Here is a 19,758-nt window from a genome sequence, read left to right on the forward strand (position 1 = left end):
GACACTGAAGCATGGCTCTTTTTTTATTGCTGTTCGATATTAGGTTGGTAGATATTTTTAATTTGGAAGTGCAATTATTGAAGCGAATGTTTGCAATAAAAGAAACTGACTTACAAACTGAAGAGCACTAAAACAAGAGTTTCAGTGCGACACCTAATGAATTTTTGATTACCAAGATAAGTTTACGATTTTGTTCATCAAAGACTTGCGTGTATGTTCAGCCACCTTAGTTTTTCTAATGTCCAATAGTGAGTTGCTCCATTCTTCTGATCTTGCACCTCCACCGCCACAATAGTACGTGGGAATTGTCGCTTCTCTCTGTCTTTAGTTGCCTCTGGGGGCAACAGGTCAGGAGGCAGGGGGGAGTAAAGAGTGTCTGTCAGCAACACAAACTGGAACTGCACCTGCAGGGGAAGAACGAGTATGCTCAAAGAGCCGTTTCACAGCGTAGACCTGTGGATATATTCATCAGTCTAAATGACATTTCTAACCTTCTTCTTAAGTTCGACACTGATCGCATTAGCCTCCTTCAGGAAGATGGCATTTCCCCATAAGAGATCACGCAGCGAGGTGAACTGGTAGCATCGCCATTTACGGAAACTCCACACAGCCAGCTCTCTTTCCCTCTCCGTCCACTGCACTGTAGGCCAGAAAGAGGACTCGATGAAGGTATGATTATCCCTAATATAGACTTATAAATCTGTCTTAGTATTAATTGTTTTTACCTTCTTCTTCCGGTTCCTCCTCTTCTTCAGGGCCTTCTGGGTTATAACGGTCCACTTGCTTCTGAAGAGCCTCCAGCTTGCTTTCATAATCCTAATAATTTATAATTAAAGTTTTAAATACATAAACAAGCCATTCAGGTTGAATTAATCATTAATGACTAGTGAAATGAAAGGCCCCAAAAGACTGCATTTAGAATTAAAGCCCAGAAAAATGTGTCGCGGCGTACAACTGTGCATATAAATACTGTCAAATACACATCCATGTGAATTAAAAATACTTTATGATATTATGCTGCAGATCCTGCCAGATAAAATTCTCCCACAGACTGTGGATTCTCCTCGTGCCACAGAGAATCAGAAATGAAATGCTGTAGCTTGTGGGCTGTCAGATCTGCTGATTAAATCTTGTTTTGTTTTTTGTTTTTTTTTAAAAATATGTGTCTGTTATGTAATCCCAGGTATCGGTTCTCCTTTCTCCTGCTGAGTAATATTTGGGAGTTGCAAAATTGCCTAAAAATTCCAGTAAGGTGAACTTTGCTTCACATTTGATCTGAAAACACCATCATAATTTTTTTATTTGGTATTTTCTGTAAATCCGCTCACTGATAGTACAGTTTATATAATGTAAACAGTAGATACCAATACTGAAATATACAAACTGCAGCTACATCTGTGTGTAAGACAGTTCAGATAGAATTTTTGTTGGTTTTACTTTAATGATTACTGCTGATAGCAGTCAAAGCTGAACTCTCATTACCATACCAGTCTTTGCTGCTCTAGAAGGTTGCTGGCCTCCTCTCTTTCTTTGCGATACTGATCTTCCAGCTCCTGCAGCCTGAGGACAAAAAAACAAAGTGAACAAAAAAAGACTTGATGTAGGTGGGTAATGCCCTACCTCACTGTGTGTTTTCAAGCCATTGATACTGAGAAAGAAGCCTCAGGCTTGGGTAAAGTGGCAACTTCGGTCACTGCTTCAGACAGGACCACAAAAGCAAATTCTCACTCCATCTGTAGTCATCTACATTAGAGATATGGAAGTTATGTCCTGACTTCTCCACCTTTCCTGGATGCAGGACCCCAGCACAGAAAAGATCCGACTTCAATGACAGTAGATATATATGACTTTGATTTGAGCATGAAAATGAGGAACTGGATTAGAGGTGGGTTACAAAGCAGCCAGTAGCAGCAGTGGGGATAAAGCTATATAGATTATGCATACCATGTAAGAGTCCATGGTTACACTGTTTTTAACCTCACTGCTTTATCTGATGCTTTTTCTCTAATACATGAAGACTGGCTCATAAATTGCTCAGAAGACTCAGACTCAGAAAATATTAAAAAGTAACTGAATGCAGTTTTAGAAATAGCTGCGGGTCTCTGGAGTGGTACCCTCGAAGACTGTTAAATTAAGACGCAAGCTTAACTGCTGCGCCCAAATTAGAACAAAGTCCAAAAGAAAAAAAAGAAGATCCAAAACATGAGGAAACAATGTAATCCAAAGCACAAAAATGTGGCAGGAACAAACAGAGCAAACAAAAATGAGCAGGCTGAGGTGACGACAGGACTATTTATAGACAGGGATTGATTTCTGACGTAAAACAGGAAAGATAGGAACAACAATCAATCATTCAAATCTACTCTAAGAATAAAAATACACATTTTATTCAGTTTATCTGTGCATTGGGACAAAGTATTTCCTTATTGCACCTTGCAATAGGTATAGCAAAATCTAGAAGAATTGGTGCAAACCTGGACCTTTTTTTATACTAATTGTTACCTTAAGTTCCAGAAATGGACTTTTACTGTATCTTTATTCCTGAAGGCGTACCTCTGTTCCATTTCTTGCTTCATGTCAATGCCCTGTTTCTCCAACAGCTCCCTCTGAGCGAAGGCCCAGTCCACAGGCTCAACAGGGGTTTCGGCACATGGGTTCTTATCCCTGTCAGCCCGGGCCTGTACAGGGTGGTTAAAACGGAAGACGTGGCTCTTCCCCAGGATGATGCGATTTCCTGCAAGGGCATCACATCAGATCAGAGAGTACAAGTACAAAATCTATGCATATAATGTTTGTGCTAGTTATGGCACACGTTGCACCAACCTGATTTCAGAACAGTGGGTTCTGTCACCCTCTTTCCATTGACGTATGTCTCAGCTCCTTCACAAGGCTCAAGGACAACTGCTGCTCAGGAAAAGAAAATTCCATATGAAGCTTTGCTGACAACATTACAGCAATATTTAACTTTGATGTGCACAGCTGCAAGTCTCACTCTCTCCCATTGGGCCAGTGGAACTAGTGAAGGTGCAGTGCTCGTCCTTTATGAAGTGACCACTGAGGACTATATCCTGGCGACTGCTGGCATCTAAACGACCGACCCTAAAATACATAAAAGTTAATATGAATATATATAAAAGCAAGTTAATAACACACTTCATCTATGTAACATTTAGTCCTTTTTTATTTAAAGGGACAGTTCACCTCAAAATCAAATGTAGTCTTTTTCTTCCTGCATGTTGTGCTTTTTATTCATCTAAATTGTTGGGCTATACAGATGTGCTGAAAGCACCTGAAACCAAACCAAATCCCAAAACACAGTAACAATGTTTGTTTTCAGAAATCATGACCTGGTTACTTTGAAAATTCACAAACGTTACTGTGAACAGTTCAAAGCTACACCATCAGATCGTATCACTGTGCAGAAGAAAGCGTCCATCCACCGTGACAAGAGGCTCATGGTAGTGACAGTGTCACAGGAAGTAATCACTGATGGCCTCCTCCTTAGCTGGGCTACATCATTAGCCAGCCATACCTTTACTTTGACTGATGAATCCATAGAAAAAAAGAATTCTGGCAGGAAGCTGCTCACATCAAGCTGAGTGAATTTCTTTTAGTAACCAGGCTGTGATTTCTGAAGAGCGACACTTCTGCTACTTCTCCTTTTGAAATCACATCAGTGTGACAGAGTACGATCACATAGTGGCTAACTGAAGCTAGCAGCTAAGCCCATAATCTCATCAGGAAGGTGTTCACTGAGGACAGGGACCAAGAAATCTGACTTCTTTTTGCAACCACAGGAATTCTCATCAACATACTGCCTATTAAAACCATTACAGCTTTATGGCATGTCCATCCTATACAGTTTATGTATATGAATATATTCATTTATGAAATAAATCAGTGTATGTAGTGAAAAAAAACAAGTACTAAATACAATACAAGGATCAAAAGGGGAGACAAACCACAATCGCCTGGCTGATGAACCTGACCAACCTTCTTTGGAAAGTGTGGGTCTCTAAATGGGGACCATTATCTCTCAGTGGCCTATGTAGCCACATTTGGGCCGCTGGCGGAGAACATTTAGTGCCAGTGAGGCACAGGCATCTGACACAACATTATATGACACCATGTGATGAGAACATGTTTGCAATGCAGGCCTGTTGTCTCTTGAAGTTAGATTAGCATAAAAACAATGTCCTTTTTAAATCAGTATCATGCTAATACAGCAGTTCTTAAACTTTTTCTGGTGTGCCCTCATCATAAGCTGACCCCACACTTTTTATGAGTCATTCGCAATAATATGGGAGGCATCTAATAATAAAAAGGATCCAAGTGGGGTTTTAATTAAATAAAGGTCAGCACGACAGCTTCAGCAGACTTTACTTTCTACATAAATCACATTTGTTTACATCACATTTTCTCCTGGTCTTCCCTGCAGTGGTTTTGTCCTCTCAGGGTGAGAACCACCTTCCTCTTATTACGCTGTAAAATGTCAGCCTCTTACCTGGTGATCCCGTCTTTGATATAGTACAGCAGGCACTCAGACATCAGAGGGTCCTCGTTGAGGTTCACCAAATGAGGCGTCTGACACAGAACGGGGAATATTTCACTGTTAACTTTCGGTAAGCAATATGCATGAGTCATTGAACATCCATATGTTATTTACATTATAACATATGTCAGCTGTGCACAACAGGTGGTCTGAAATACAAGCTCTCCCAGTAAGAAACATCAAACAATCAGCAATAGTTAAAACCATGCAGTCACTCCCCACAGCGTCCCAGCATGGAGTGTTTAATGAAGTCAGATGTTTTGGGGCTGCAGGCAAGCAGCCATAAATCACTAAAATTAGGGCACTGCTATTATCTTTTCCCCCATGTTTACACCCATGGCTGCCTTCGGTGCAGTGAGGGAGTGTTTGAAGTGAGTAATGAAGTAGATTTAGGATAACACTTAATGAAACAGTGAAACTCTCGTCTGATCTGCCTCGACGAGGCTCGAGCACTCATCAGAGGAGACACTTGAAACACTTCAGAGCTACAAACCTCGTTGGGGGAAAACAGCCCGACTGTGTCGATAAACACGGGCTCGGGCTTTCTAGGGCTATCAGTGGGCTTTGGGGGTAAATAAACAAGCACAGCAGTGAATAATCGAAGCGGTAAGGATTAGATCACAGTGGTTTTGGAGAAGTAGAATACATCTTTTACCTTCTTTGGAGAGAACACACCAACTGTTCCACCATCTTCTCGCATTGCTACACCCATTTCGGCCAGCAGGGCCTCTCTGTTGACAAATATCATCAGCAAACCAAGTGAGATATTTTTTTTAATGTAAATATACTTTTTTTTCAACATTGATTCAATGAGAAATGTTGTCTTTCCTAAATAAAGCATAGACCCAATATTATTCTGGAGGTGGCACCAATTGCTCTACACTCAGATCACCGAAAGCTTCACCTTAGGCCGGACCGGAAGAAATACTAATGCTTGTCATTGTCAATCATTTTAGAAGTGTGGAAAACAAGATTAAGATTAAGCATGATTAATTTTTACTTCTATTTTAATATTCTTGAATAAGGCACATTAATGGCAGCATATTACAGCCATCTGAGGGGAACAAATAGCGTTTCCTGATGGCCGCTGTGGCGTAGGTGAGATTATCCAGCCTGTGACTTTAATCTCAGAACACCAAGGTTTCTTATGCTTTTTTATCTTTAGTTTTTGCAGTTTTTGACTTTAATATCTTTAATGTCCTTGAAACTTTGAATATTTACTACAAACCTTAGAGAACTTTTTTTTATTTTTTATAAAAGTTTTATAAAACTTTTATAAAAACAAAAAAAAGTTTGTTTTTTAAAGAAATATATTTTCCTGCAAATGAACAACTGTAATCTTGGAAATTTAGAAATTTTAATTCAGGAAATTGTCCTTTTTTTCCTTTGAATATTACCTCTCTCATCTTACAGCATTTAAGTTTTTGTATGTGTGTTGTAATTCTTCTGTGTTTCTCTTTTCTTGAATTATTAGGATGTTGTTCCTGTTTTGGCATCTTTAGTATTTCCAAAGTTTAATCTTAAAGAGGAATTTAAACAACGCAATAAAATAAATTAAAATAAAACTAAAATCTCGTTGTCTTACCTTTCCATTCTAATGGCTTCTGTTCTGCGAAGTTTCTCTTCCCAGGTCTCATTGAGCTCAGCGATGATTTTCTCCGTTTCCTGACGTTAAAAAATAAAAAAGTGTGGTGATAATCATTTAAATAATAACTATATCTGGACTTAACGCAAAGAAACATCCAAATTCAGCAATGAAGCAATAAAATTCCAGTATATTCCAGTATTTTATTAGCTTACTTAATTGCTTACTTTTTTAAGTACCAGAAATTAAATGTCCCATATCTGTGATTTCATTAGATGACCTTATGTTGGCATGTAAAAAAGTGTGTGAATATAATGTCTTTGTGCCATAATGTAGAGCTTCATTGAGTATTAAAATGGCCAAAAGAGCCAGGGACACAAATAAAGGGGGGCTTGGGGTGACCCTGCTCTGCTTGTCCTCCTTGGTGCATAATTTTAATTATAACTACACTGCTCATAAAAAGCTTGATTGGCATTCACCAGAGAACACCAGAATTGGTAGGTGTCCCAGTGGAGCCCCATTCTCTTCACAGATGAGAGCAGGTTCACACCGAGCACATGTGACAGAGCCTTTTTCGCGTCTGTCACATGTGCTCGGTCTGAACCTGTGAATAGAACTGGTTGCCAGTTCTGCTGTTCTTTGATGAATTGAGCTGCATTGTGGTGGGCTGTGAGTACACGTCCCACAAATTCTTTGCAAAAATGCAACGTGTACTGTGTTTGCATGCATAAAATTCAGAATTTTCACAATATGCTCAGTGTGTAATGGCCTTAGTCGGAGTTTTGGTCAGAAATATGCGCGTGGGAAGCCTGTTGGTGGTCATTTTGTTGGGCTCTGGGAATTTCTGAAGACCCATTTGTTTTTAGGAAATCAGGTTTTTGGTTATAATCTACTGGAAATGCTCAGAAAGGCATAGTATAAAAGACCAATTTGGTTTTTTGAACTTTTTTTATTGAATCTGCCCACAATTAGAAAGACTCTGAACCTCAACAAATGCTTAGTGAATCTCACTGAAGTTTTATTTCCAGACTGTGTAAGGCTGGGGTGGGGGTTAAACGGGGTTTTGTGCTCACCTTCAGCCTTTCGATGGCCTCCTCGCTGCCTGGGCTGAACATGATGCGATCGTGCAGACTGGCAATAGATCCGGCCCGACTGGACAAGGCTGAGAGAGATGGAGAGGGGCTCATCCCCGTCATGGCATTGGTCACTGTGGAGAGATCATCCCTTTGATTCACAGCTTGGCCTTTATTGTTATTGTTCTTGTAATCGGATATGTCTGCCAGGGTGGGACGGGGCGTGGGGAGTGGGGACAGGAAGCGGGGTTTGGGGTAATCGATAACAGGGAGTAAAAGAACGGAGAAATGCATACAGAAAAGGAAGAGAAGAGAATAGAAAAGAAAGAAGATACGTGTCTTGAAACAAATCTAACTTACAGAGAGAAATTTGAACTGGTAGCACAGAAGCGAGGGCAGCACCAGCAGAAAGCCACAGACAACTCAAATGATGCAACAAGGAGGCCATCCAGCCACAAGACGACTCAACGAAAATGTAGCTACCATACAAAACTTCAAGCACAGCGTGATATGCAGAACCATTGAGAAACTGTTCGAGCAGCATGAGAAAAGATTTCCATTACTCATTCCCATTCAAGCATCTCTACCAAAAAATTAAAAACTGTCATCAGTTATGGAAAACAACAAAGTACGTGAGCTCTGCAGAGCCTGTGTGCGCAAACACGATGACTCATTTTTAATGGCGTCTTATTTTCTGCACAGAACATTAGAAAGCCAGAACTCTCAATTAAGATTATTATCTAAAAGCAGCAAGATGCATTTACTGCTCAGCATGCTTTGCTGAAATTATTAATGTCAAACAAATTACTGGAAGCAGAAATCCATTTCTCTGGTAGAGGATCAGACACAGTGATGAGTTTGTCTGATTAGCTTTGAATGAAATTTCTGGGTAACACATAAAAAAGGGCCCCTTATATTTTTCTGTTCAAAGATTTATCTTGGTTTTATCGTGGCACCTGAAAGGCCTGAGCAGAAAGCAATAATAACAACCTTGCTGCTGCTGCTATGGCAACACAGAGCAATAAACTGGCCAAGTGTATCACACCCATCCATCTGGACAGGCTTCGGCTCGCCAAGATTGATCACATAATATTGCCTCTGCGGTTAATTAAGTTGTGCATTATGGAAAGACTGTAAAAATCTATGGCATGAAAAGTGCAGAAGACCTAAAAGATCCACTATTATGTAAGTGATTATATGTCTGAAGACTACATCATCACCCTCATCTTATCGTTCCTCTGTGCCCTGTTATCCTGCCTGCCAACAGGCGTTGACAGACTGATGATTCGTAAACTGTAAAGGGAAATGTAACAAGGTAATTATCCAAATATCTTTTTAAAGTAGAGACATTTTCTTTCTCTTAAAAGTTTTATTTTTTACATTGAGCCTCACTTAAATTAATGCAATATCATATTATAAATTACCTTTTTTAGGGAACTTGAGAACTTAGGGATCTAGCACAGGAAAGGTGTTATATCATGAATGCTTCACCTGGTCCACTTTTGTATAGCTTTATAGCTAAAACAGGATAAAAACATTTTTTTATATGTACTGCTGCCAGTGTGGTCTTTAAAAAGACCTTAATAAACATACTGAGCTGTACTATAATTTTTTAAAAATAAAAATGTTCTTTAATTTATTCATTATAAAATACAAAAAAACCCCACTTGGAATAATGTTTGAAATGGAGATAAAGGCAGCATGATTTTCAAATCTCATAAACGCATTTTCCATTAACCCCAGAACACTAAATATTTAAACTGAGACTTTTTACTCTTTCATGAGAATATTTGGAAGGAAGAAACAATTAAGAGGAAAAAATTAAGGGAAATATCGCTGCTAATAAAGTTAATTGGCAACAGGTTAATAACAGGACTATAATCCTCAATCAGACAAGGAAGGAACGTTTTCCTGTTAAGAGTGCAGCAGCTGCTCTCCTCGGCTCCCACACATTTATAGGGTGTTGTTAAAAGAAGAGGGGATGCTACACAGTGGGAAATCACCCTATCCCAACGTTTTTGATTGTGCTGCTGCCATCAAGTTCAAGATGAGGTCATCTTTTTCTTAGAATGTTTTATTTTGTTAATTGAAAATAAAAATATATTTATGAGATTTGCAAATTATTGCATTCTGTTTTCTCACAACATCCAAACTTTTAAGTTTGTTTATTGAGGTTTATTCAGATTTTTATTACATCGTTATAAATATTTTCAATGTTTTGTGAATATATTGCTTAGAATATATTAGGGGATTTAATTCTTTACTGCACTGCATTGCATGTGTCATTAAATCTTTTTATGTGATATGTGTGTTTTCTTGCCGGAAAAATAAAGCACGTCGTACACAGACAGACCTGCCAGGGGAAATGGATGTCACAATTTCTACGTCAGGGAAATTAAAGATGAAATGAATCCCATTATGATGCACAAGCTTCCATACTATATTGCTCCGCTGACCTATCAGTGCATCTATAAAGTCATACTCAGATCTCTACAGCACCATAATATAGCAAAGCCTGAATAGGGATGGAAAGCATGCTGTTTGTATTTCATTAACATTAGCTTCTCGCGTTTCACTAAAAATCATGTAAAACAATCAGAACAGTTCCTTTGGTGCTGCAGAGAACACTGAAAAACCACTTTAACACTGCCACATTAATCAGCTGCGATTCTAAGCTGCAGAGCCAGAAAGCAAGAAACAGAAAACACACATTTCAAACCCTCGATATCAGCACCAGACGCTCGATATGCTGGGAGAAGAGACAGAGAGACAGCACAACACCTTTAGTTAAATTCTCCACATGTAAAAATGTTCATTTAGCTATTGGTGAACACCTGAGCACTGCAGTCTTAATATGCTCTATGCGCTCCAAACATTAATCCTGATCTTTCTCTGGGAAAGGAACTGTGCATGGTTTTAAAATAATATAACATCCATCTAATACATCTGTTTGCAGTACTGCAGTAAAAGTGGTATCAAGATTAGAGATGCAATGAGTTAATACTATATGTTCTGACCAAAATTATATATACTTTATAATAGGGCTGGGCGATATGGCCTAAAATTCATATCGCGATATAATTTGAAGCACGTGCGGTAACGATATATATCGCGATATATTCTTTTCTTCTGTATAACGTATCTTCCACACTTAAAATCCTTTAATTTTCTCAAAAATCGAGAGAGTGCCTTATGTATGAATTCTGGTTGTGCTTACTGACCTCGAACTGATTTGGGCGTGCAGAAATCTGTTAAAAAATGTTTTAGTACAACTTTGGTAAGCCGCACTGCTTGATGGATTGTCAGAGCATTATGGCTGCCGTAGTGAGGAGCTTCGCTGAGTAATCTGGGTCCAAAACTCCGTCCGCTTCAGGTCCCAACGTCAAACGAACACTAAGAGTTAAAAAGGTCTGAATTCTTTCATCTTTAATAAAATCATCAGCGTTGCTGCTTTACCAGGTGTAACAATTAAGTTTAACATCCATGCATCCATGAAAACAGAATTTATTAAATTTAACGGAGTTACAAGTTAACAGGAAGTTAGCTCGCTAGTTTCCACCTAAACATGACATGCCATGTTCTGACTGAGAGATTTTTGAAACTAATTAAAACGTTTTTATCTTTCCCCATATTTCAAAAGTGCTTCATCTCTTTGCCATGACTATCGCCTGGCATAATTTGCAGATAATAATGGTTGTAGCCGCTGCGATGCTTTTGACCAAAGCAGGCGCAGCTTGATGATATCATCAACATGCGCTATCGCGATAGAGCGGTATAGTCAAAATCTCTATCGTTGGCCAAATTTATATCGTTTATATCGTATATCGTTTATATCGCCCACTCCTACTTTATAACTTATATATATATATATAATTAGGTAAATTAACCAAAATTAGTGGATTACATTTTGGGAAAAACAAGTGTAATATAGTCTAAGCTAATGCATAGGAGAGGTGAGTCATGAGTGAGCATCAACCTCTAACGAAGTATCAAAAACTGCAGTTCCTTTAATGTCACCCTGAGGTTCCCTGCTGGCTCCAAAAATGAGTCAATCCCATGTTAAAATATTCATATATTCAAAAATGTTTACAGCCAGTTACAAAACAGTTTTACCCTCTATAGATAATTTTTCTACTATAAATCAACTGTTCAACTTTGTGTCTTTGCGCAAACAGGCTGCTAGGATTCTCCTGCTGATGCTGTTTTACATTACCGAGCTGGACCTCTTGACCATATTTGTTTTTTTCGACCATTTTTAAATGATTTGAATAAATATATGGTTTGCTGTACAGCTCATCCAAAAGTTTTGTGTTCCACCAAACACACTATAAACTGTTCAGGTGCCTAAGAATGGGAATATGATATCGGTGCTTGTGGATAACTGAGGCTGTGGTATCTGTAATGGTTTCTGACATAAAAAAAAGTGCTACTGAGATGATACCTAATCAAGACGAATTCACTTCCCAATATAAGGAGATGTATAACTTGTGTGTGTATTTATGTAAGAGCACCCTGCCTGTCTAAGGACAGGAGTGGAGGCAAAACATTTCCTCTCACATAGCACACAGCTGGTATGATGTGTTAGCTTCAGATGCTAATGCTAGAAACAACGCCTACACCATTTTTTCCAGCCTGTTTTTAGACACAAATGGGAGAATAATGCATTCGTGCCAAGTTTGGTCCTACTGCTGTCTGAAACCACTTGCTATCTATTAATTTTCATTAACTTCTTCCCACTGATTTTATTGTCCTGGCTGGTTCCTAATTTGCTTCTTGGTCTATTTGAACAGATCAACATGTCTGTGAGTACATCACGGCTTCTGTGAGCACAGGGAGAACAAATTTGTTTGTGAGTGGGCTGAGCTGAGGCTGACTCTTAAAAAAAAAGGTCCAAGACCATTATAAACAATTTAAAATTCAATCTACAGATAATGGGCACATAAATCCAATGAATGGTCCCTTACTCTCAATGATGTCGCCCAGGCCTTGAGCAAAGAGGAGCTCTTTCAGGCGAGACACCTCCTCTTTCAGCTCACGCACCAATCGGTTGTTGGGATCCTCGTTAATGACAGCGTTACAGCGAATCTGTTTGGCACGGTCAGCATACCTGGGAATGCAAAAGATCACTGAGACACAGGTGTGTGAGGAGAAACGCACACATATATACACATAATTCCCCCGACATCCCCGTCTCTGCAGCCCGGAGCTGCAGCTGCAACCCGTGAAGGATGTTTGAAGTGTGAAAGTGAGGCAAGCCTCTGAGGGAAACATGGATTACACAATGCCTGCGTTTCACCGACACCGGTGTCCTTCAAAGCAACATTCACCAGCTGTGTGGGAGGAAAAATCTGCAGCACAAAATGTGCTGTCTGCTCTGTTTACCTGAGCGTGCTAAGGGTCTCATCGTAGTTGATATCAGCTGGACTCAGAGCAGCAACCATCGCAGTTCGAGAATTTCCCCCTGACAGAGAAGAACAGATGTAAATTAACATGCTTTGAGTTCAGAATGTGTAGAACTACTTGATTGTCACTAGTTCTGCATGAATGTGGTGTCAGAAAAATAGGAAAACACTCTGTCTGAACAAGAAGTTAAAATTTAGATTTTGCTACACCGAAAAATGTCACATATAGTACAATTACATAAGTACAATATAAATCTTACATTTAACAGAAAAGTTGTGGTTTGCATTAAAATGTAAAAGTGATTAGCTTTTGGGGTTCAGACGCATGATTTTCTGGATTCTTTTACATATCACAGTGATGTTAGAAAAATTAGAGACATTCGATGCCTTTGAAAAACGGTGTTTATACCCAAATTTTCTCTCAGTAGCCAAGTCAAAACTGAATCTCGGTATGGAATGAAGCTTTCTGTCTTTTTCTTCTTTTTATTCTGTTTATAAATAAAAGACACAAAAATTCAGCATGAATTAATTTTTTCTGTGTTTACTATAGGTTCAAATAAATAATGAATTAGGATAATAACATGTAAATCACTCACCTTATTCGGCCCAGAGTCCTAAAATGAAATGAGACAGTGGAAACTGTAATTTTTATCCAGCACAAAATCGACTTCATCTTAAAAAATACAACAAATGGTTAATACAGACCATTTCTGCCAAAGCAGAGATGACTTTCCCCAGCGTGGTTAGAGATTTGTTGATATTTGCTCCTTCCTGTGACAGAACAGTAGGCAGATAAGGATTACGATGACAGTAAGCACAGACTGCTTTAACATGGTTTTAGTCAGATAAATAAACATGATTTAAGATTTTTTTTTTTTGTAGTGTTTTCACCTTTAGCCTGGTCCCTTTGGCTCCGGTAGAATCGGCCCTCTCACTGCCAGCCAAATCCACCAAACTGATTTTACTGACCTAAAACAGCACACACCAAATCAGTAGAATCCAATTAATAAGATGCAACACATGGGCTTTCGACAACACAAAAAAAGAATCAATAGGCATTCAATCTGTATTATAGAGACAGGCCTTATTAAAAAAAACAGCTTAAGAATTATCCTCATGACCTTCAAGGAGTCATTGATTTCCACGTCCCATCAAGACTTAAATCAGCGTCATCAGTCAGAGGGCAGATAAACCGAGACAGCAACTCGATGTTAAACAAATTCAGTGAGGATCAGATAAAAATCCTCTACCTTCTCGGTAGTGTTATCCATCTCTGTGTCGTGGCGTTTCTGGGTGAATATGATGTTGAAGACGGCGTGCGAGCGACTGCTTGTCTCATTCATGTTGGTGGCAGCCACAGTCCTGCACAGAGACAATGAATTTTAATTACTTTGTACAGTTCAGATTTTAGCCAGCAGGATGTGAGTTTAAGTATAATTTAATGAAAATGTTTTTTTTATATGACACACTCATAAAACACTATTCAAAGTAGAAATAGGTAGTTATATATAAAGCGTATTTTTAAAAAAGTATATTTAGTGTAACAGCAGCTATGTTTAGGTAAACGTCATGGTCACTGTGCTTGTGTTTTATCCCCCAAACCTTATGACACTTCCCATCTTCATGCTTCCTGTTTTATTTTGATCATTAATTTTTTCCTGTGTCTTTTGTTGTTTTAATATTTATATATAAATATTTAAATTGATATTGACTGTTAACGTTCCCTTCATTTCCCTTCTGTTTTCAATGTATGTATTCATAGATGATCCGAGTGGATACATCCATCCTTCTATGCAAGACAGATTTTTAAAAAGGGGCCAAAACTAAAGTACGAAAAGCCATGATGTTTAGGTTTAGTTCCTTAAGCCCTAAAATCATTTTTGGGGGGAATTTCAACCAATTCTACAGCCAAAATCCAAAAACCTCAGGGTCTAAGAACAAGAGAGACGTTTAATATCTCACAATCATAACCGATCTAGAATTATAAATGGAAAAACCTGGAGCCTGTATTAGCTAAGCAATGCATCTGACATTTTTATAGTGCACCACAAACATACATTTCATTAGAGTATTCCTTATTGCAAACCTCATATCCTGTGTGCAGTTACTTTAAGAGAGAAAGAAAGTGACTAAAATCAATGGAGTCTCTCTTTAATTAGCCCTTTCATTCATTTCATTTCCTCTAGAGCTAAAATAGAGCTAAATAGAATTTGCAGTTCCCCAAACAGCCACTTTAAACTTCCTTCCAAAGTGAGTTAATCCACATAGACTGCAATGTTAAAATGCAATATCACAACAGAAACATGTGTGCAGAAAACCAGCCTCCATAACAACTGTCCATGAGGTAAAATGTTATATAACTTAGTGCTTTAATTTATACTAACTGGAGTCGCTACTGAACTGCATCTTCCAACCCTGTTTGTGGTCTTTGTACCTTTTGGAACATTTTTATGTAAATATCTGTTGAATAATAAGCCCTGCTGTGAGGAACAGCTCGCTTAACAAGTTTGTGCTTCTGTTTTGTTGTTAATTGGCAGGTATATGTGTCCTTAGTGTTGCACTCACACGGTTTATGGCAGTTTACGCTACTTGCTAACCAAGCTAACGTGCTAACTTAGCACTCCTCCTGTGGTTCACTGCCTTTTCCTGAGACTCGAGAAATAGTTGACTACATTACCTAGCCTTGTTGCCAGAATCCATCAGGTCCTGGATGTCATTGTAGGAGGTGACAGCCAGCTTGGACAGGTCCTCCACATAAGGTCCCATTAGAGGATGCTCTCGCACACGCAGGTGCCCTTTGTTTTTTGGGTTCAGCAAGTCCCGCACACGCTCACAGTAGATTTCCATGTAGCTTACCTGTTTCAAATTGACAGTTGATTGAACATTTATAACAGATGCGAGGTCTGAATCCACTGTATAAACAGGAGGGGCGCCCACACTCACCTCTACAGAGTAGGACATGCTGTTGTCTGTATTATCATTTATCTTTGTAAAAAGGTCTTCACACAGCTGGAAGAGGAAAACATAATAATCCGCAAAAAGATAAATTATTTAATTTATTATGTGCCCTGTTAAATTAATCAAAGTGTGTCAGTACCAGGGGAATAATTCCTTGCTGATCCTTCACATCCTGTTTCCCCATCATGGTGTAGGACTTGCCTGCACCCGTCTGACCATATGCAAAGATGCAGACGTTGTAGCCTTCAAAGGCATGAAGCAACATTTCCTCTCCGATGTCTTTGTACACTTGCTTCTGAGATGCATAATTGACATCTTCGGGCTGTGGACAGAGATCAATAATTGGTCATTTAAGACTAAAAATGTCTTGTAAGGCTTGAACAAATAAATCCAAAACTGATGAAAATATGTGGATGCGTTGTGTTTGGGCTCCAGGGGTGCATGGATGACTAACCGAAGTGTGAGACCAGTAGGAGTAATCAAAGTTGAAGCTCTTGTTGTCTTTGGCCTGCTTGGGGTTGATGATGGCTGAAAGACAGGACAAGGAACATGGGTCAGAGGGAGGGTGAGAACCACCCATTTGAAACTGGATCTGAGCTGGGTTAGTATCATGTTGTGCCAGTAGAGCTGGAAAGGTTTCAGTCACCTCTCCTTTCTGCACCAACAGCTACCTTTGGGATTTAGTTATTGGGCTTGGCCGACATAAATTCATTACAGAAACGCATCACATTGGAACACTTCATCCAGAAGAGGACCAAACAGAAAGCATTGGAGACCATGGCAAAGTGTAAAATCCAATATTTGTTATATCAAAGGCTGAGGTCACACACTGTCAGCCAGTCAATGAGGTAAACCAGTTGAGAAACAGGCAAAAAGGCCAGTTATTTTGTTACCTGTCAGGACTTTTCTAGGACACCTTGCGCTCAGCTCATCTTTCAACAGCATACAGCTTGAAACAACCAGCCGCTTTTAGCTGTAATCTGTCAGGCTCCGCTGACCTTTGGTAGCCCTCCAATAAATTCCACCTTTGTCAGTGTTATAACTTTCAGTCTTCCCAGAAGGCCAGTGAAGTGTCTATATGCTTTTATGTCTTCCTGTGTCTGCCAGCTGTTCTGTAAATCACAAATCCTACATGAGCTATTTAAGCATCCATCTCGGTACTCAAACAGGAAATGCCTTCTCCCCATTAAACAGTGTATTCACACAGCGTATGCATATTGATAGCGTATAACTTCATCCCAGATTAAAGGGACAATTCGCCCTAAATCCTTTTTTCCCTCCAGATTGAATTGCTTTTTTTTCCCATCCAGACTGTTTTGGTGAAGGTTGCCCAGTTTTAGAGATATTGACTGCAGAGATGCCTGGTTTCTGTTAAATATAACGGAATAAACAAACAAAAAATACATCTGAAATACTCAATGTTTCATGATGTAGTTACTCAAAAAAAGTGCCAAAATCTTATTGTGAAGATTTTGTGCAGGAAGTAGGAAACATGCATCTTCTCATGAAGACAGGCCGGGTTTAAACATTAATGGAGTTTCCTCTCAGCTGATGTTGATCATTGAAGATGGTGGAAAGGATAGTTCCTACATGACACTGTTCACATTAAAAGCTGTGATTTTTTTAAAAAATAACTATTTCAATATTTTTAATAAGAGATGTTGAGTTATTTAAATGCATTTTTTTTTTCAAGTTTTGAGCACCAAAATACACCAGATTTTTACATTTTCATTACATTCAAGAGAAGGCAGACATCTTTGCAGCCAAAATTTGATTTTGAAATAAGCACTAACAGTCTGATCCCCAGAATGACGACAACTCATGAAAATCCAGTTAAACAGTGATTTATAATTAAATCATATCGTACTGATGGCTAATCTAACGTCATGTTAAGGATGTCTGCCCCGAGGCCTGATTGACATGATGATGATATACTGGTTTCAAAAATAAAGCATAGAGTATTTAAAGTATTTTCAGTGGAAAAGGTTTTGCACTTCGAACCAAAGGACTAATTACAGCTTTTTAACTTGTGGAAAAACACATTTTTGGGGAAAACAATATTTCGAGTTACACGTAAAACCTTTTGATAATATTATTGTGCTTGTTTTTCATTCGTAGACATTACAATATAAACACAACGTAAAATATTAGATACACAAAATTATCTTTTTTCTGCAAAAACATCTAATAAAGAGTATTTCTTGAGATTTTTTTTTTTTGCTGTGCATCAAACAGTTTCACTCTGATTTGTCCAAACTCAGCAGACACAATGAAATCGAGGTTAGTTTGTTTTTTGTTTTTGGCATGAATACTACTCCACATGTTGGTGTGCCCACATATCTCATTTGGTCTTGGTGCCAACATGATGCTTCCTCCCTGCTCCCTGGGCTCCAGACCATTTTCCCTACTAATGCAGATGCGGTCGATAAAAGAGGAAAAGGCCCAGAGCTAAGTACGAGCTCAAGTAAGTGTACACAGTTTTATTTCCTCTCTACACTGCTACTGTTTCCAGCTATGAAATATAGGCCAGTGTGGCTGACTTGGGTTTCAGATTTCAGATCTAATCCTCGCCATGACTAAGAGATGAGACTTCACTTACTGGCCGTGACTCATCCTGGTACTCTGGAAGAAGGCCAGATATGAACATAGATGTACTACAGTCCTCATATTTGTCATACTTATCCAAGCAGTGTAGTCTGTATTCGCTGCTAACAGAAACAATTTCGAGAACCATAAGGACATTCGAAGAGAGGATCTTCAATCAACATCAATACACTTAAAATATGCAGTTTTAAAGAAATATGTTCTTCTTTTGTCCATTTGTCACCTTTCCACAATGTTTTAGGATTTTTGGCCTGCGTAGGTTTGGTTAAAGTTGAACCTGACTGAAAGTTAAAAAATAATCCTCGTTCATCTTATCATCATTGTATCTTGCTGCTGACCATCACAAATCTAGACTGCTCACTAATTATCATTAATGTTTAGCACTGTTGCCTGTGCTGCTTCTGTCACACAAACATGTTGTGCCCGTCTGTGCGGATATTCTCCAGAATCTCCGGCTTCTCCCACCATCGGAAAACATGCTCTGCTAATGCTGCCTATCTGAAACAGGATGCTCTCCCAAAGGGGATAACTAATCTCTCTACATTTACTTCTTATTTAAATAAGGGTTAAAAAAGGGTTAAATTTTAAAAAATAACAGCTGTCGAAACAAAAGACAGTTCCTACGTAGCAACGAAGGAGTTTGTGCTGCTTCGCTGCAGCTTATTTTGTGTTGCATCTTTTATTATGCAGTAATTTCCTTTTCTGCCATATTTCACTAAGCAGTATTAGTAGTCACATTACTTATTGCTTTTCACTGCGTATATAGTAAATATTACCTATAACACAATCAGGAAACTGTCCATTCTGACAGAAAACGCTGATCTGGTTTTACAAACTCTGGATTCACTCACTCGGTAAATAACTGAAAGGAGACGTGAACTACTTCATCAAACCATCCATCCATCCATTCGCTTCCGCTTATCCTTTTCTGGATCGCGAGGGGCGCTGGAGCCTATCCCAGCTGTCATAGGGTGAGAGGCGGGGTATACCCTGGACAGGTCGGCAGTCTGTCGCAGGGCCAACACACAGGGACAGACAACCATTCACTCGCACATTCACACCTAGTGGCAATTTGGATAATGCAATTAACCTATCCCCACAAGCTGCATGTCTTTGGACGGTGGGAGGAAGCCGGAGTACCCGGAGGGAACCCACGCAAACACGGGGAGAACATGCAAAGTCCACACAGAAAGACCCCGGCCTGATGGTGGAATTGAACTCAGGACCTTCTTGCTGTGCGGCAACACTGCTAACCACTGTGCTGCTTTATTAAACCTCTAAAATTAAAAAAACTCAAAAAACCAAGATTTCATCATTGCCCAGAAGCCTTCGCTATATGACATCCTCTCTAAACTTACTCATCTTCAACAGCGCTGTGATTCATACACGATGAGCCCTCTGCATCCCTAATTAAGCACAGAATACAAGAGTGTCTTGCATTCAGATAAGGTAATTACTTTGCAGTGGTGGTGACTGGCAGCACGAATTACCATCAGAGCGGAAGTACCGGGTACCGCTTTAGCAGACTGCACGGGTACAGACTTCTTTTCTACTATCCTAACCAAGCTTGTTAAATGCATATAA

At 39.1% G+C, this 19,758-nt stretch overlaps 1 protein-coding gene across 18 annotated transcripts in view; it reads right to left on the reverse strand.

The window, feature by feature from the left end:
* kif1aa (kinesin family member 1Aa) overlaps positions 1-19,758 on the reverse strand; it is a 49,541-nt gene that overhangs the window by 21,920 nt on the left and 7,863 nt on the right. For 13 of the 18 annotated variants that reach the window (XM_006790448.2, XM_006790447.2, XM_006790446.2 and 10 more), the window contains exons 3-25: positions 16,025-16,098; positions 15,710-15,892; positions 15,556-15,621; positions 15,290-15,468; positions 13,863-13,974; positions 13,504-13,581; positions 13,318-13,383; positions 13,209-13,226; positions 13,022-13,100; positions 12,593-12,671; positions 12,175-12,317; positions 9,921-9,959; positions 7,211-7,413; positions 6,138-6,217; positions 5,208-5,283; positions 4,505-4,584; positions 2,993-3,099; positions 2,824-2,904; positions 2,554-2,734; positions 1,488-1,560; positions 726-816; positions 492-640; positions 226-404 (exon numbers count right to left, since the gene is read on the reverse strand). In XM_006790448.2, coding sequence (XP_006790511.1) covers positions 226-404; positions 492-640; positions 726-816; positions 1,488-1,560; positions 2,554-2,734; positions 2,824-2,904; positions 2,993-3,099; positions 4,505-4,584; positions 5,208-5,283; positions 6,138-6,217; positions 7,211-7,413; positions 9,921-9,959; positions 12,175-12,317; positions 12,593-12,671; positions 13,022-13,100; positions 13,209-13,226; positions 13,318-13,383; positions 13,504-13,581; positions 13,863-13,974; positions 15,290-15,468; positions 15,556-15,621; positions 15,710-15,892; positions 16,025-16,098 — 2,416 coding nt within the window. The remainder of the gene's footprint in view (positions 1-225; positions 405-491; positions 641-725; positions 817-1,487; positions 1,561-2,553; positions 2,735-2,823; positions 2,905-2,992; positions 3,100-4,504; positions 4,585-5,207; positions 5,284-6,137; positions 6,218-7,210; positions 7,414-9,920; positions 9,960-12,174; positions 12,318-12,592; positions 12,672-13,021; positions 13,101-13,208; positions 13,227-13,317; positions 13,384-13,503; positions 13,582-13,862; positions 13,975-15,289; positions 15,469-15,555; positions 15,622-15,709; positions 15,893-16,024; positions 16,099-19,758) is intronic. The other 5 variants (XM_006790451.2, XM_006790452.2, XM_035907452.2 and 2 more) reach the window with 2 other exon arrangements.

The sequence above is a fragment of the Neolamprologus brichardi genome, chromosome 23, assembly GCF_056152115.1.
Source record: "Neolamprologus brichardi isolate AB-2024 chromosome 23, ASM5615211v1, whole genome shotgun sequence".
In the NCBI taxonomy this organism is placed as follows: domain Eukaryota; kingdom Metazoa; phylum Chordata; class Actinopteri; order Cichliformes; family Cichlidae; genus Neolamprologus; species Neolamprologus brichardi.